This window comes from Hylaeus anthracinus, unplaced genomic scaffold (genome assembly GCF_026225885.1).
Source record: "Hylaeus anthracinus isolate JK02 unplaced genomic scaffold, UHH_iyHylAnth1.0_haploid 12000, whole genome shotgun sequence".
NCBI lineage: Eukaryota > Metazoa > Arthropoda > Insecta > Hymenoptera > Colletidae > Hylaeus > Hylaeus anthracinus.
The window spans coordinates 4,256,880-4,275,178 of NW_026534347.1; the positions used below are offsets into that span (position 1 = coordinate 4,256,880).

At 39.8% G+C, this 18,299-nt stretch overlaps 1 protein-coding gene across 2 annotated transcripts in view; it reads right to left on the bottom strand.

Moving 5' to 3' along the window:
- Positions 1 to 3,635: 3,635 nt before the first annotated feature.
- LOC128890073 (semaphorin-2A) overlaps positions 3,636 to 18,299 on the bottom strand; it is a 311,724-nt gene continuing 297,060 nt past the window's right edge. For both annotated transcript variants that reach the window (XM_054148268.1, XM_054148267.1), the window contains exons 7-11: positions 14,209 to 14,439; positions 13,705 to 14,118; positions 12,204 to 12,480; positions 11,339 to 11,786; positions 3,636 to 10,815 (exon numbers count right to left, since the gene is read on the bottom strand). In XM_054148268.1, coding sequence (XP_054004243.1) covers positions 10,741 to 10,815; positions 11,339 to 11,786; positions 12,204 to 12,480; positions 13,705 to 14,118; positions 14,209 to 14,439 — 1,445 coding nt within the window. In that variant the 3' untranslated portion in view covers positions 3,636 to 10,740. The remainder of the gene's footprint in view (positions 10,816 to 11,338; positions 11,787 to 12,203; positions 12,481 to 13,704; positions 14,119 to 14,208; positions 14,440 to 18,299) is intronic.

The following is an 18,299-nucleotide window of genomic DNA, read 5'->3' on the forward strand; positions in this document are numbered from 1 at the left end:
CAGCACTCGATAACGTTGCGCATTCATAGCACATTGGAAAGGGGGTTTCGCTTTTTTCCCCGTCGCGTACCAACTTACTCTTGTGTGACGATACCAGGGGTAAAAAAATATTGGCCACTCGATATCACTTTTCCAACTGTGAATTGCGGCGGGCTCGACCGTTACTTTTACACTTCTGTTTGAGAGATAGAGATCGTGTACTGTTGCGAGTTTAAAGGATTTGGTCAGAATCGTTTCCATCGATAAGAATTTTGACTATACAAAACTCTCGTTAAACCATTTATGGCATGTAAAGTTGCTTAGTGTTATTACAAAACCTGACACTTTTTCTTGGGATTCATATCCTACAATTTAAATGCGATGCCCTCTGCAGTGTGTATTGGGTTGTCTGGAAAGTCCATGTTCGATTTTTGGTAGATTGAAAATGATTGAAAACAAATAACACGCGTACATTTTTTAAAAGGTAGAAAGGTAGCAAAACAGAATGTTACCTATGTTATTTAATATAATATATATCGCAATTCAATTATGCCTTTGAATTTTTCTTAAAAATTGGAACAAACATTCAGCACAGCCCAATAATTTGTAACATCCTTTCTTTGTGTACCCAAACTTGTTTTTTTTTCTTCTCTTTGTATACTTTTTCTTTTCCCTTATTTTATCTTATTTTCATGCTTCATTTTCTCTGTAATCTTTCTTATATTCTACATCCAATGGCAAATATTGTAAAATAAGTGAAACGAAAAGAAACATTAGTAACATAGACGGAGTTTGTTTAAAAGTTATAAATCTATACCGCTTAAAGCAAAATTCAGATCGTAGCCACTGCAATCTAAACACTAGTAAATGGCAAAATCATAGCGATCTGTCTATCGAATCATTTTTCAGTAAATATGAAATAAAGTTTCTTATATAAAATGACGTTTATTGTATATTATATTATTGTTGGTATTACGAGCTAAGAGAATAGCAAATCGTTCAATCCCAACGAAGACTGACGAAAGAGCTGAGTTAGCGTAAAGTTTCGCCAATTTCCATCAGCAAGTATATTCACATTTTGTAAGGTGCATCAGATGCGTTTTCTCATGACCTTTCCGTCAAGTGGACATACCGGTGCATGCACTTCCGTTTAGAGACGTGCGATGGAAGCTATCGAGTTACAAACGTGTCACCACGGAAGTCGATGTTCGATGCACGTGACGCGGTGATAGCAAAAGCGCGTCAAAGGTCTTCTACGATGACGTCGTGACTGATATAGCTCTTGACCCGTCGCAACGACAATGACGTAGCAACGGAACCGTAAAAGAGCGACCGCGACGACGTAAGTTCAGTAACGGTGCTGGGGAGGAGAGCGGTCTATAGACTGGATGCATAACTCCCCCAGAGTTAGTAGTTGCACGTAATTATTCAAACTCGAGGGATAGCCTGAAGTTCAGGTTGCTCTATTGATCGGGCAATGGTCGAGCAGAGCAGCGGAGCAGGTTGAAACGTACGTCTCGAGTGCGTTGCTCCGACTGGTTTTCTCTTATTGTTAGTCCCAACCTTGTTATCGGGAATCGAATCATTGCCGTGGCTTTCGAAGCTAAATTAATTCGAGACAGTTAAGCGCAAGATTCTTCGTCGTCTTCGGTTCTGGTTCATGCTAATTTAAGGAATGGTCGTTTGCATGCACCCGGGAAAGACGATCTGCGGGATTCGAACTGATTGGTTTTATTTTTCTGTCGGTTCTTGTAAAAAGTTTTATCATTTCAAAACTCAATTGTTCATTCCCTATTGGCCTACGTTATCAAACGACACGTGTCAGAATTTTCATCGTTTAATAACGATATGAACGTAATTTTGATTTATTTTGAAGCAAGGCGAATACGTCTCCATAGGATGAAACACTCACTGTGTGCTCGAGGTTCAGACTCTATTAATAATTAAGTATACCTTATTTTATGGAATAAGGAAAAGGACATTCTATTATTGATTTATAATATCCATAAACACACTTGAAACATTTCGGAAATTATCGTTTGTCCCGCTAGATCGCTGAAATATCATACTGTGCGTCACAGCGAAGTCGTTAATAATAAACGTTAATCTGGCTTTGATACAGTTTGTGTCACAAATTGAAATTTTCCATACTTTTTAAAATAGAATACTATTTAAAAGTAATTTACACTTACCTCCGGCTGATACCTTCTCGTAACTCGAAGAAAATAAGACTTTTGATCAAAGAAAATGTTCGAGGATATTTAGGAATATAAATAAATAACACATACGAATCCATCGTTTATTAAAGCAAAACTTTATTATAGCAATAGTGAACAATGGATAACTATTAAAGATTTTTAACATGTTTTTTTTTTTTTTTTTTGATAAAAATAGCGATTGGATGTTTAGGTTTAGGTGTTAGGTGAATATCTAAAGGGTCTCTTACCGTACGAAGTTGTTCGAACTAAAAAAATTGTCTACAGTCGTGTGTTCAACGATGATAATCGCGCGTACGCGTAGATACGTGTGAATTTTTCATCAGCGGAGCAAGTGCAGCGTGAATCCAGGATAGGTATTACCGAAACAATTTTACCGATAAATTCCCCGATTTCCTTTCTCCTTTCTCGGTCAACCGATAAAATCCCGAAGATCGATATTTTTGCGGCAACAAATTCGATAAATCGCGCATTACCGTCGAAAAATTGGGAAAGCAAACAGTAAAATTCCTCCGTGCATTCGCGCGCAAAATATTCTCGATAAACCCAGCGAACGTAATTTTTCGAAACGGAAACAAATCGAATCCATCAACGGTGCATTTTCTTTTATCTCTCGAAAATTAACTTCTTAATCCGGTTACTTGTTCGCCATATAAAAAAAGTTCTCGAGCGAATTTGAAGTTCTTGAATAAAGTACATACAATTATATGTTATACTAAAATGATAATTATAAGTCGTCGATTAAAGATAAAAAATTCCTCCAACGTAAAACGAACAAAGAACCTCGGATTCACGGTGTACTTTCGTCCGACCCTAAATTCTACCCTTGATCGCTGCAGTCGAGAGGGAGAGCACAATACAAATAAAAAGTACAAAAGATGAGGAAAACAAAAAGTAGAGAATATAACTCGATGACAATGACGACAGTGATAATAATAACGGTGATAATGAGAAATGAATTCCGTGGATACGAAACGATTAATCTTACGCAGGACTCTCTTTTTCTTTCTCTCACTCTCTATCTCGCTTACTCTCGGAATTTCTCTGTTACGGTCGATGGGGGATTGCCGTCGAAACGATATTAAAAGGGAAACGACGCAAGAAGACAAACGGCGGGCGGCAGAAGTAGTAGAAGATGACGAGGCACGTGAAATTAAAACAAAAAGGTCGGACAGAAGCGTGGCCGTGTTGCAATTATTTCGCGAAAAAGGTGACAGAGAGGTATATATATATATATATATATATATATAGTATGTATAAGAAGCACGTAAAAAGTCGGTTCCGGTAGATCACCCCTTCCCACCCACGTTATACCAGAAAATAAAAACCGATTTCGTACAGAAATCTAGAGAACCTAAGACAGTCGTCGGCTAGTCCTAATGATATATTTGAATTAGTCGTTATCGGCTATCCTACTCTTTCTCCTCGTATCTGTAGTAATAAGTCATCGTAGTTTAAGTGTTTTTATTTAGGGCATCTCTTTCTCGCTGTTTCTCCACTCCCTTTTCTCTTATTACCTTAAGTAACTGTCGTCGTAATGACGTTCTTTTCGTACAGCGTACACTAAATCGAGCTATAACCTATCTCGATCGCACGATCGTCGCAGCGGGATCCGATCGATCCAAGTTCCTCAAACTCGATGGTCCCCGAGCCGTTTCCAGACTTATTTGCATCACGATTTGCAGTGGTATTGTAGGGAAAAAGAAAGAACAATTCCCGATTAAGAGAAATGTGGTACGAGTGAGTAGAAACTGGACAGAGTCGAGTAGTTTTCTTTCGCAAATGCTCATAGTAACGTCTGATCCAATGTTACTCCAACGAATCTCTCTTTCTCCATAGAATACTCGATCGTTCTTTTTCGACGAATAAACATTCCTTCACCTCGTCAGATTCTCCTGTTCCCTCCTTTCGCGCTCCCACTGCTGCGATCGTGTTCACGCAATATACAGTACTCCGATAATCTTACAAATAATATATCTAACAACGTTAGGTTCATCTTAGATTGCTTTCCGTGATCACGCCGACTCTATCATCGAGAGGCTAAACGTGCATTCGTCGAGAACGAGAATCGAGTACGTGGACATTTTGAGATCCTCTTTATTACTTAATTAGCATCGTCACGAAATTATTTATCGATCTCTCTGTTGTCCGTTTCCTCGCCCTGGCCATCGACGCCTACACGAGAGACTCCTGGCCAAAGATCATTATTACCTTAATGTTCCTCTGTGTCTTTGTCCTTTTCATCTCTGTAATATTCGCCCGTTCACTCTTCACTTTTTTTGTTCTCTTTAATAACTTTCTTCAGACGTACGATAGATAGGCAACTGCTATTTCTTACGTATCGTTTTTCGTCGGGACACTCAGTAGTCGTACAATTTTTCTCATTCTCTCATCGTTGCTCGCTACCTAACATCCCCGTTTTTCTCTACAGCCGCTCGTCGCGTCGATTACTCTGGAATATTCTCGTACGACGAGTAGCTTTCCCGCTGCTGGCCAGGGATGGGCAAAATTTCATTCGAATAACAAACTACAAAGAAAAACATTATACACAGATTTATCCCATTGAACAGTTATTGAAACAAGTTTTTCCTTCGTTCAATGTAAAATATTGAAATTTCAATATGTAATTTCGATTGGAGGTTTTTTTGTAACAAATAACGGATAAACTGTTTATATTTTAACCGTTATTCGAAATTTGTATCTAGATAGAAAGTTTGCCCATCTCAACTGCGCGAGGATCGCGTACCGTCGACGACAAGATTGCCCGATAAACCAAGAAGGAAAGTGTATTCGACGAGCTCGAAGACGAACCTCTGAATCGTCGATTCGCATTAGTCTTGAACCAGAGATGGGCAGAATTCGATTCCAATGATAATGAATAACGAATGAAAATTATGCAATGATTATACGCAAGGTTCATTCGATAGAATAAGTGTTGAGTAAGTTTTTACTCGTTCAACGCGAAGCATATTTTGATTGTAATTTGTATTAAACGAATAACAAATGGAGATGTTCACGTTTTATTCGTTATTCGATATTTTGTATCTAGACGATGCTTTTTCCCATCTCTGTCTGGGACACGGGCTGGCCTCACGGTTCGTCTTGCTGCAGCTTGAAAATCAAGTCTTAACCTTACGACGTAATACTATTCAATACTTGTTGAAGCTCATAATAAGTACATATTTGAGGATTAAGTTACCGATTATTGTATTAACCTTACGCACCTACGGTTTCGCTTTCTTTTCTCTCGTATAATATATCTTCGCATTCTCTCCTCGCGCACCTTCCTTGTACCAAGCACTCTCTCCCTCGCACGCTTTTTCTCTTACTATCTGACAGTGTACCTTTGTGTGCCGTCGACGCGATAGATACAGAACAGAAAATCGTCGAGCACGGCGTTCCAAAAACTCTGTACAAGAATAATCAATCGTTCGCGCGCGTTAAGTCCGGCTCTAGTAGTAGAAGCTCTTTTTCTTCGAGATGAAGGTTAATGTTCCAATTATCGACACAGAGTTTTTTTTACAATCGTCCCTTTGAATAATGGTTCGAGTTGTTTATTACTTTTTGCCTGCATTATAGTATAGGATGGTAATTTTATGAGATTATAAACGACATCTGGTTTTGTTTTGTTACAATCATAAGATTATGTGATATTTAAATTCTCAAATCACGAATGTTTTACCACTGGTGATGGTCTAACGAGAAACACTATGATTGCTTTCCAAAAATTTACTCACATACGACAACGAAAGGAGTGAGGGCTGTGGAAGCATTTTATGTTGGAATAATTTCTCTGAAATTCTAATTAACAAATTCCAGGAGTGCGTTACGTTTTCAACACAATGCATTAATTTATTCACGTGTTCTGCATCTCGAAATGTACTCTTTTAATCTTGATCAACGACTGTGGAACAACTTTTGATGGGGGGCATTGTTCATTCGAATAGTAAATTAATTTATAATCGATGACATATTACATACTCATAAAATTAGCACAAAATTATAAATAATGACAAAACTCAATTCTTAGGATCCTAATTTCATGTCGTATCTAAATTAACGATTAAAATATTATGAATATCGAAAAACTTAAGGTATAGAATATACGATTCACTAAAGTAAACACAATGCTTTTATCAACTTTATAATAGTCATATTAGAGAAATAAATTGAAAGGGTCGATAGACTATTGTCGAAATTCGGTGCACTTACCTTAATCGCGTGCAGAAGAAAAGCTCACGAGGGCTTTAAACGCGTCGCGAACGTGTCAACAATACGAACGTTTATGTACAAACTGAAGGGCAAGAGCGAACCTAATCATACCGACGCGGAGTTGTTTTTCCAAAATCGGATTTCGCGACGTCTTTCGTTCCGCTTCGCGTGATCGTCGCCTCAGAGGGAACTGAAATCCGTACACGCACACATACACACGGAAAGGTGTCATGACCTCTCTACGATCTATTATATTTTATAGCCTACTCGTATGTATACTAATCATGGCGAACTGGGTCCTCGGGAAACAGCGACCGTTCCACGAATTGTTTAATACAGCACCGGTAAGCATCCATCTCCGTAGTCAGAAGCGTGCGCGACGCTTCCGTGTTTTAAAAGTAGAAATTAAACTAACGCTGCTAAGCGTACACGATACGTTACAAACGATTGGATGATTAAAATATAGGGGGAAAAAAAGGAATCGGGGGAGGAAAGAAAGAACGAAACAAATCCGGGCGAAAGAAAACTTGGCGGAGAACGGAGAACGCTATATAATACCTCGCGTCTACGGTTGCGTCGTTCCAGAGAGAATTTTTATAAAAATACCATGCGCTATCGCGATCCTATGTACACACAGACGTTTCCGGACCGGAAGAGAAAACGATTCCAAACGGTTCGATCCCGGAAAACGGGAAACGCTAACGTTTTACGGCTGCCGTGAACACGGAGAAACATCGGAACGAGACCGAATTGTCGATTCAGATTCGATTTGAACGCGAACGGAGAACGATCAAGAGGAACAACGCGTGCACGACGACGTTCCCCTCTTCGCCGAAGCTAGAACTTTCGTCTCGAACCGATCGCCCTGCCCGGTTGACCCGCGATCATTTTGCTCGATAATTTCCGCGATCGGAATCCGAAACGACACGAAACTATCCAACAAACGGGGGCTACTCTACTCTAAACACGAAGGTATATGCGAGAAAATCTCTCGTTTGAAGCAGATGTTTGCGTCTATCCGAACGTACGAGCGTTTTGCGTTCACGTGATTCCTGCTACGTGTTAGTTTGGGGAGCGCCAAGTAGGTTTCAGGATCACAGGCTTTACCGATTTCCAGCACGCACTCGACGCACCTGCGCAGCACCTTCAGATTTCTCGACGATAATAACGATAGCGATACCGAGTAATGCTTCTCGTGTCTAACGATGGCGTTTCGCGAATGGGATACGTGGGAACGTCTTCGAAGGATGTCGCAAGAAGGGCAGAAGAAAAGTCTATGGAGTAGAATCGGTTTTGGAGGCTCGAACCTTGAGATTATTAGATGGTGTAGCAGTTAAGCTAACAGGTTCAGCGATAGGTTTTTTTTTTAAATATAAAAAATGACTTATAGTTTGAACAGCCTGACAAATTCGATCAGTCGTGTTCGGACAAAAAGTCCAAATTTTAAGTAAACTTGGCGCTAAATATAGAGGTTCGACGTCGAATGAACTGATATACGAGTATAAGATTGCTAGATTAAGACTCGAATTACGATCGTAATGATTATCATTTGATTCAACTGTCCACTGATAGGTTCCTTGACAAATCCTACTTCTAAACAAGGATTGAGTCAATCGGATTGCTGAACCAAAATTTGATTTCTCTTTCGTTACGACTACTTTACTAATCAGACTATCAAAGCGATAGATGAATCCCTTTTTCGAAAGCAAAATTTGTATAATACCTACCATGAACAGTGCTTGACTAGTCTACCAAATCCTCGTACGAATGCCAAAATTTCCAGCACATAATCAGCAAACCAAGCGCAAACTCAAGATGCAGTATTCCACTTCTGAACAAAGAGTGATGGGATAGGATTCGAATCCTCTTACCTTACTTACGTAATTTTACCAATCGAAATGTCGAATTTCTTCTCCGAAAATTAAATTTTCATATTAATTACTACGTACCGGAGTAAAATAATGCTAAAGTCTCTTCGAAGACGTTCCAACGTATCGTCGTGATCAGTCAACCTAAAGGTGAGGAATTGAAGGATCGATCCACGTCTCTGCGTTCTATCGAACGTTGAAAAAGAAAATGTAGCGGGTCGACGGTTGAAAACAAACGTTCGTCGAGTCGCGACGAAAGGAATCGCGCGAATCGAAGACGGCAGTGCAGATCGCGAGAAACTGGCGACGTGATATGAAAAAGCTAACAAACTAACGGTCGCGAGGAGGCCGCGACTACGTAGCCGATAATAATCTCATGTGTAACCTGCGTGACGTTTGAGAACGCTTCGTCGCGTCCTCTCGCCTAACGCGTAACATTCTCTCCACCCGGCGACTCAGTATCACATACAAACACACATAGTCTACCGGCTAACGAGGCACACTACTCGGACTTAACCGATTTTGGTCAAGTTTTACACAAACATAGGGCATAGAAAAATTTTAGACTCGTATTTCCCCCATGAGCTACTCGTATTCGAGTTCAGGAGGCGAGAAATAGCTTCAAACCTGAAAATAAAACTTCTGTTCGGTTACATAGTTCTAAAAATTAGCAAGACAGAGGAAAGACAATTTAATTGACAAATTTGCAAAAAGATTGCCAAATGAATTTGTTGCCTGCAATCCTTTAATTAACAAATTGTAACGACCACGTTATGGGTACTTACTGTTCAGCACAAACTGGAGCGCTTTTTATAAATTAATTTGTAAAACTCTATGCATAAGTGCACGAAACCTTATCCTGAAGCTTTAGAAAATTAATTTTTTTATTGTGGTAACCAGAGAAAAATACGCTTTACAAGAAACATTTATAAAAATGTGTTCCAACTGGCTACAGTAGCGTCCCATATACGTCCACTATTTTCCGTAAACCATCTTGAACGTTGTATTCGACGTTTCTTACGTGCTTGAAGAATCGAATAGATGTTTCATTCACTTCTTGAACGCGAATATCAACCAATACAAGAAAATACGTATCTATCGCTCCACCATGCCGTATTAGTGTGGAAAATTGTACAAAAATCGGTTGACCGATGTGCTCGTAAGTCGTTTTCTGGCTCGTTAAAACTACGCTGAAGCTCGACCGTACATGTATATTTTCTCCACACTTTTCTCTATCTCGTTTCATTTCCTTTCTCTTTGCTCCTGTAACCTCGGCGCTTCGTAGAGCGGCCAACCGAGAACACGTTCGTTCGAGAGTCTCGTCTCGTCGTTCGTATCACAGATCTAAGGAAAAAACAGGAGAATTTATATCCGGTTTCCGAGTGTGTTGTCCCGCGGATGGACACCCTTGATTCGAGCGACGTCTCGACGGTGGAGTTGGGCAGCGATTAATTCGCCGTTACTTTCGCGATAATCACTGAAAGTTGTCGGATTTGAATGGTAACCGTAAACTACATACGCAGCCTGCGATCGTAAATCGATAATTCGTAATCTTTCAGAGTTAATCGTGTCCGCTTACGCCGTAGGTCGTTAATCGTGATTACCGATCGCTCGGTGATCGTAACCATGGATTACACGTTGTCAACCACCGATCGAGGGGTCGATTGCCGACAAACGTAACCCGTACCAGCTTGCCCGATCACCCGACCGACAGGTTTAGCCATCGACGCCGCTGGAAGCGATATACTTAGGAGCCGAACCGCTGGTTGTTCGCGTAAGTTGCCATCATCCCGTCGAGTCGCGTCCTCCGTCGCTGACATATAAGCGCACTTTTCGTCGATGCTCGCGGGTTGCTCGCGGTCGTCGTCCTCGAGTCGCGGTCCTTGTTCGCGTCACGTGTCTATTTACATGAGTGAAAAGCGTTCGTGGGGTTGTTATCAAGGACCAGAAACGAAATCGGATCCTCGGGAGTCGTCGACCGTACGCGCACTGTCATGCCGAGTGGAATGCGGAAATACCGTTTGTGGCAGGCGTATTGGTAATGATTATGCGTCGAACACAGCGCGTTGTTATAGTCTCGTTGCACCGATCGTCCGATCGTTGGGATCGCCCTTCTCTGGTCGGCACAGGCGAGATCGAAAGTTCGTCGAAGGACAGTTTCGGTGGGAAGGGCGTAGACGCGATCGATCAGGACGAGGCTCGTCCAAAGGATCGAGGACGGACGTCGCGATGATCGAGCTGCTCCCCTCGCCCATCGGACGTTCGGTTTGCCGGTTCCGTTATCGATCTCACTTGGTCGAAAACTCATCGGTAGCAAGAAGGACGAAGGCAGTGGTGTAACCGGTCAGAAGGAGAGTGAGGCTCGTCCAACTGATCGTGGATGGACCGCGATTCTTCGGCAGGACGCTTGTACGTAGCATTGTGTCGGGGTCTCGGCTCGACGAGGGCTCCAACGAACGGCTCCATCAGACCAGGGGTGTGCCGTACACTTCGTTCGTGTGCAGGTTTTGATTGCTGTCGTTTTGCCTGGAGGCGCATTGCTGGAACAGAGACAACGGAGGGGGATCCTCAAGCAGGCGATCGATTTCATTCGGTGCGGACAAAGTCCATTTCGCAGCGAGGTTCGCAGTTTCGTGTGACGTTGAGTCGCTTTAAAATCGACGAAAAGTGTACGCGATAACGTTTACAGAGGGTTTCTAAACTGCTTAGTCAACCCTTTGCACTCCTAAGGCCATGTAAATAGGAATTTACTTTACTCTGCAAATGTTATAACACGAACTTTACTTCTAATAGTTTTTTATATCATTGCGTACTGTGTGCATTTTGTAATTACTTGTACATTCAAATGTCCTATAAATCCAAACAAATCCGCAGTCTAGTGATATCTTTTGACGAATGTTTAACTGCCATAGGAACCATTTGAATAGACATCAGTTGTCGAAGCATAACATTTATAATTCTAAAATACTAATTATCACGTATTAAAAAAGAAGTACCAAGTCCATGCACGAAGGGATTAAAATTGTGAAACGATCGAAATGTTTAGGTAGTCGATAAACTCACCGCTTGTTTTCTCTCCCAGGTCTTCATGGCGGACTTGTATTTCTCGAATTCGTGGCACCAGTCCGAGTATATCTTCTGATAATCGTTGGACTTGGCGGGCGCGGAACATCTGTGCGCGTCCACGGTGATGTTGTACGAACACAGAAGCGAACCTCCGAGCCAACAGTCGTATCTTCCCGCGTCTTGCTCGTTCACGCCCACGATTACCAGGCCCTTTTCGGACGTCTCGATGAACTTCTCCCCTCCGGCTCCGTATTTGTAAGCTATCTGATACCTGCCCTTCTCTTTGCTGTAATGGTACCACCTGACTTCCTGATTCGCCAGCACTTCCGGCATCTTCACGAAGCAGCCCAAATGCACGGACTGGCCCCAGGTGACTACCAGCTTCCGTTTCCCTACGCTGCTATCGCAAACGTCGGCGGTGCTGTTCGACACGTCTTGAAGGAGCCTGGAAAAATCCACGAATAGGATCACGGATTAAATACGTAGCCACATTATTTACTAAATAGCTGCGTTTGTTCAATGTTGGTTTGCAAAAGTGTCTTTTCATAAAACACGGTAAGTAATCGTGTTTATTTAATGTTCATTATATGCGCGAAAAGATTCTTCATCAAGGAACTAAACAAAATGAATTCTAAATGCGAGATATTAATAAAAATAAATCTAGACAGGATTCGTAATCGATGAGGTTTCAAAGCTAAATTCTACGACAAGTGATAAATTGCGTAGTTTTCAATTGTCTCGAAACAAAACTTTAGCCTCCGCGGACTTTTCACAAGTATTAATCTGGTGGTCGACGTGTTAATCCAAAAATGTTACGTATTATCAAATCATGAAATGAATAATAAAAAAGTAGACCACTCACCCGGGTTCGTAAGGTTTGCACGTGTTGGTGTCCTTGTCCCATCCGCAGTAAGGATCGTGAACGCATCGAAGGCAGTTGTCGTATCTTCGCGTGCACATCACCAAGTCGATCTGCTTTATTCGATGATCGGAAGCGACGTAAAGGGCCTTGTGCTCCTTGGAGATTTCCATCGCCTGAATCGGCTCGCCCGGCGTCACGTCAAAAACGTCCAAGAGGATAGACTGGGATTCCCCGTTGTTGTCTGTCCATTGAACGACTTTGTGTACACGTCCGTCACCTGTAACACAGAGGAACGGTGCCATTGCAAACTAACGCTCGAGACAGCCGGTGGGCCACCGATACCGTCAAAACATCCCAACGATATTGCCATCGTTGATCGGGTAACTTTCACAACGCTGAAAAGATTCTTCTTTGGTAATCACTTTTACCAAAGAAGAATCGCGGTATTCTTCATTTTCTTTGCGCAGGACTCTGGAAATATTTGTTACAGCATCCGCGAGCCTATATTGTTTAATTTTTCCAGGCACACGATTTGAAAGAAAAATAAAACTCAAATTTTTATTATTTTACAATGTTCTGAGTATAAAACACTGATTATAAAATTCATTAATCGGATTATATCACAGATCATTAAACGATTAATCAAATAATTTGTTTCTTAAACGACTCAGCCATATAAACAATGGCAGAGACCACAAAGTACGTTATCAATGATTAAAAAAATAATTTCTGTCGTATACGAGTAGTATACATTAGGCTATACTGCTAATGTATTGCTGTTTTTTATAATTTGTGATTACAACCCTACGACTCCTGATGACAATAATTTTACAGGGATAACAGTAGACGTATGCCAGCGAGATGCGCCCAACGATAGCAAAAGCGGATTGCACGATTCAACAGCAAGAACTTCGAAGTGGATCGTGATTATCTCGCCAAGTTTGTCCGTGACAAATCACGTTACAGATATCGGCGCAAAAACGTGGCGTGGATGTACGTTTCGCAATCATATCTTCTACGATAATTTCGTGATTTAGGACAGACATTTCAACGCTGCATTGAAACTCCCTCGAAAAAAATATAAATGTCATAACGCGAATTATGTGGACAACCTATAAAAAAGTACGCAGCCACTAGAGAAATATTTTTTTCGGTGAAACGATAATTTCGCTGAAATTATGAAACGTAAACATATAAATACGCAACACGAACATAAAACGGAGGTCATAAATTCAGTTATCCAGAACCGACGGAAAACATTTTGTACGTTCACTCACGAATGAATAAATGTCTCGCTGTATTTATAACATCAGCGACAATCACGTTATTTCTGATTCGATATAAGTGTATGGATCGTTAATGTAAAGAAATTGATAGGATTCTCATTTTACGAATATAATATTTTGTAATGTATGTGATATTAAAATATTTTGTATTGTAAATGACGCGTTATTTGAATTAATATAATTGAAGAAGTGCGCATAAATAAATATGTACTTACTGGAACCAGCGTAATAAACTGTGTACTCCAAGTCGATGCCAACGAAATCAATACGCAGTTTATCCACGACCAATCGTGTGAGCATCACATCCCGTTTGTAGAAGACTGGTTTCTCGTTTTCATGAGATATAGCAGAGTCCATTAGAGGGTGGGACCGAATGAAGTTGAGGACGGTGTCAGGGAATGTCTCTGTGTCATTCACACACTGGCCAGGACGCGGTTCAGGAACTTTGTTTGAGAGCACTGGAAGCCAGGCACTACTGCTCGTCGCTTGTTCTTTGAATTTTCCTCGGAACGCTTCTTGAATCGCGTCGATGTGGAACGAGCAAATCGCCGAACCCATCAATCCGTTCGTCGAGGTCGTGAACGTACCATAAAAGTGGGTATCGTCACCTGGAACTTTGTAAATGCTCTCTGGAAAAATATTAATTCGATAAATATTATTTTAGGAATATTATAGATTATTACAAAATTTTAATTTAGGGAATTTTAAGCGTTACTTACGTATTTCGTTGAAATAGAACGGAAATTCGCCAGGTATTGAGCAGTTCAACCTGGCCTTGAGGTAAGTCGACCAATTTTGCGACAGAATATTCTTGCCGCCGGTGTCCCTTTTGCAAACTCTAGCCACGCGGGAATACACGCTTTTGCCGCAATTTATGTATTCTACCGCGGTCTCGCGAAAGAAGAAGAACACGTGGATCCCGATGTCATAAGATCCAACGAAATTGGGCTCTGAAACAGATAAACAGAAAATTCAACTTCTGATGTTATAAAAATCTCCTTCTTCTATACTGTGATGGATATTATCGCTCAATTATCATTTCAAATATCTCGCTGTAAAATTGAAATACCTGTTATTCGCTTATAAAAATCCACGAATACAATTTTTAACGTGAATTAAATGTTTTCTGTGGTAAAACAAGGTTAGCTATTCGGAACATCGTCGGCAAATACTCCGTATATAAGAGCGAACATTCAAGGAATAATGTTTAACGTGGGTAAGTGTCCCTTAACAAATTTAATATAAATTCAACGCCGATTCTAGTCGCTGTAAAATTTATGGAAATATTAAATCTCTCGCGGTACAAATAAAATTGAATTCCGTGTCGAATACAGGGAAACAGTAATTTCAATGGAAACTACCGCGGTAAGATTTCCACGTTGATAAAATTCCGCGCGAAGATTTCCACCGAACGATTTGCTCTTTAAATACAATCACGCAAATTAAGATGCAAATCTCGTGATGTTCCGCGCTCTTTTAGCCCCGACTAAAAATCAACACCGCGCCGACGGATGTCGCGCGACAGAAGCATTTTCCGTGCCGGCGAAAGCGGAGAAAAAGATCAGTTTTCCCGGGTCTGTGTAATTTAGGAGTTCCTGCACGCTCCGCTGTAACCGTTTCTCTTCAAAGAAACCACGCAAAGTAACGCAGATTTTAATCAGCAAATTTCCCTTAATCGTTATTGCGTCCTTTCGCGAGTAAATTTAATTCGTCTTTTCCGAATGAAATAAAATTCTCTTCGTCAAATTTAATCTCGTCACCGTTGGATATTATACCGCGGAGAGCACGCGGAAACGTACAAGCAATTACGAAATAAATCATAAAAAGGTTAATAAATTAACCTCGGCCTCCTTTGTAATTTCCACAAATGCATATTCACGTTGACATTCGAGGGCACAGTGTTGGCGTTTAAAATAAAGAAAACTACCGGGAGACAAGCCGGTTCGCATGCAATTTCCTGCGCTTTAGTTTTGCGCTTAAGGGCGTTATATACAATTAGACGCTCAAAAAAGGCTCAAAAGGTAAAGTCTTCATGAATTTTTTTCAGATCAACTGATTCATTGCGTTTTGAATCCTTTGAAGAATAGTAGCAAGTACAATCTATAAAGTGGCATCTAAAGTGCTGTTTTTGTATATTATTTGCATTTTTATTTTTTTCAATATCTTTTGATAACCTTCTCTTTAATTTAAGACAACTAAAAGAAGTTGTAAGAAATTTTTAAAAAATCCAAAAATTCAGCCTTCCTTTAGTATTCAATTGCATCCCTTGTGTTCATTACGAGTAAATACAGTTTACTCAATTGTGTCGAGAATAATAATCTGCATGGTCGTGGTTTAATTGTGGACGTTTCCGAATACCACGATAGAATTCTACACTTTGCTTGCAAAATGAGAAAACGAAAATGTTGGAGAGCGACGAAGGTACAACACGAAGCAACCGTGCTTTCGGTTCTGATGCTTGAGAAGATAATCTCGTGCGATTCGAATTCTTCCGCACGTAATGTTCCAGACACCAGGAATAGGATTGGTCTGTCCAACACCGGTATTTCGAAATTAAGGATACGATGCATGCATATTAACTAATTCAAAGACACAACGAGTCGTACCAAGCATATTTATATTTTTGATGTTTCGACAATTATGATGAGTCCCTTTAACAAAAAAAAATAAAGTTCAAATCTTCAACAATCAATTGAAGATAATTTTCTAGCAACATTGCGAATAAGATTTAGTATATACCTACAGAAATTAACACTGTAACATCATTGCTCCATAATAAAGTTATTAAATATTAGAGGAGTAAAATATACATAGTGGTCTACTAAATGATAATATTATATTGTCTCGAAAAGTATTGTGTTGTTTCAGTCTATTGTTTTTAAACCATTTATCAAAACACTTGCTTCCTATCACAATGTAATAAATTAATAGAATAATTTAAATTATTTTTCTTTTCTTATCATTTTTTATCGTAAGATTATGCCTGACTTATGCCTTTAAGTTTTGCAATATTATATTTTTAAAATCACTGTAACAGGAAACAATATTCCATAGCAATTTCCTTTTTCATATATCACAGAATAAAATATCGTTGTATCGTCGAAAAGGACTATAATATTCTATGGTCGAAAGGTCCAATATAAATGGGCAGCGTGCTCGAATATTACACCGATGATTATTGATTTTCAAAAATATAGAAAAATCTATACAATGGGAACGATTATTTTACATGAGAAAGCATTAACGATATCTCCGGATTAACTTTGTTTCCTTTCTAAAGAGAGAGATAAATAATGAATGCTTTTAAATAACGACTAAATGTAGTGGCAACGTAGTGGAAAGTTTGTCTTTTGCAAGATCGACCCTTCGCTCGATGTACCAGAAACATTTCACATCGCCGCAGGTGCTCGTTAGGAAAACAAAAGTTGAACCCCGAGAAAATTACGCGGAAGGGTTACGAGTCGGGAAACGATCGTCAGAACTCTCCAAAAACTTTGGAATTCGAAGGATTGCCGGAACAATGAGAAAAACTATAAAACAAACGTTCCAAGAACCCCCGCGTTACGACGCGGAAAAGTAAGTTTCGCGCTCGATGAAAGAGGAACGACTTCTTCGGTTTTCATTTACCAGCGGCGAAGCGTCCAAGTTGAACGTATGCTTAACGAGCATCCACTTGTCGTTTTTTACGATCTGCAATCGTAAAACCGCTTAACGGTTCACTCGTTATGATCGTCGAGGCATCGATAATTCGCGAGTCTCGAAAGCTGTATGAAAACCAAAACTCACAGTTTAAAAATACCTGTTTCAGACCTGCGGGAATATTAATACGGTCTCATTTTAACATGTTAAGCACCGAGCCTACTTTTTTGTATACATTTTATCTTATAAATAACACCCAATTAATGCGAAGCTTTACATTAATGCATTCTAGATGACAACACACATTTATGGGTCATGAATCAATTTGTATGTCGTAAATCATGGATCCTGAGTCAATATTCGAAAATTTAAACATAGTGCTAATCGCCTTCGAGTCTTACAAATTGTGGGAAGATTTATAAAAAAAAAGATTCTCTTAATTTTTCGCAGCACAAGGTGCGTGTGAAAATAAATAATTCAAGTGAACATAGTTTTCCTGAAAAGAGTCATAGAGTCGTTTTTTGTTTAAATCATCAGAACAAATTTACATACATTGTTTATAAACTTCAAACTATATTATTATTGAACATAATATAAATGTTTAAAGTATGTAACGTCAGTCAATGTATGTATATTGTCAGTCACTCGCGACTAAAATGGCGTTTAGAGTATTAATAACGCAAAATACAGGCAAGTTTTTAAATCCGAAGTAATCCACGAACAGCAAATAAAACTTTATCATTAAATTAACTACAATTTATCCTTCATCAAATTCAGGAATGGGGATGTATAATTGGGTAGAGTGAGAGGAAACTTTTAATAGCAACGTTGTAATCTTCTTTGCGAAGGGTTACCGTAAGAGTCGAAGCTCTCGTAAACAATTACGAAAATATATTGTACGATTAAAGTTGGTGAAACAAGTGTCAGCACATGGAGAAACAAAACGGCAAGATTTAAACAATGCATATCAAATAAAAATGGAAAACAAGGAAATGCAAGTCAAACATTGGGAACCCGGTGGATATTGGAAAGTTTTGTTCGATCCTATGTACAGTGTAAGCGATCGCAAAAGGACATAAAATAGCTTTTCATGGATTGAATTTGAAAACAAATTCAAACAAAATACGCTGTATTCAAATACGCCCATAGCATGTGATAATTAATGTGACTC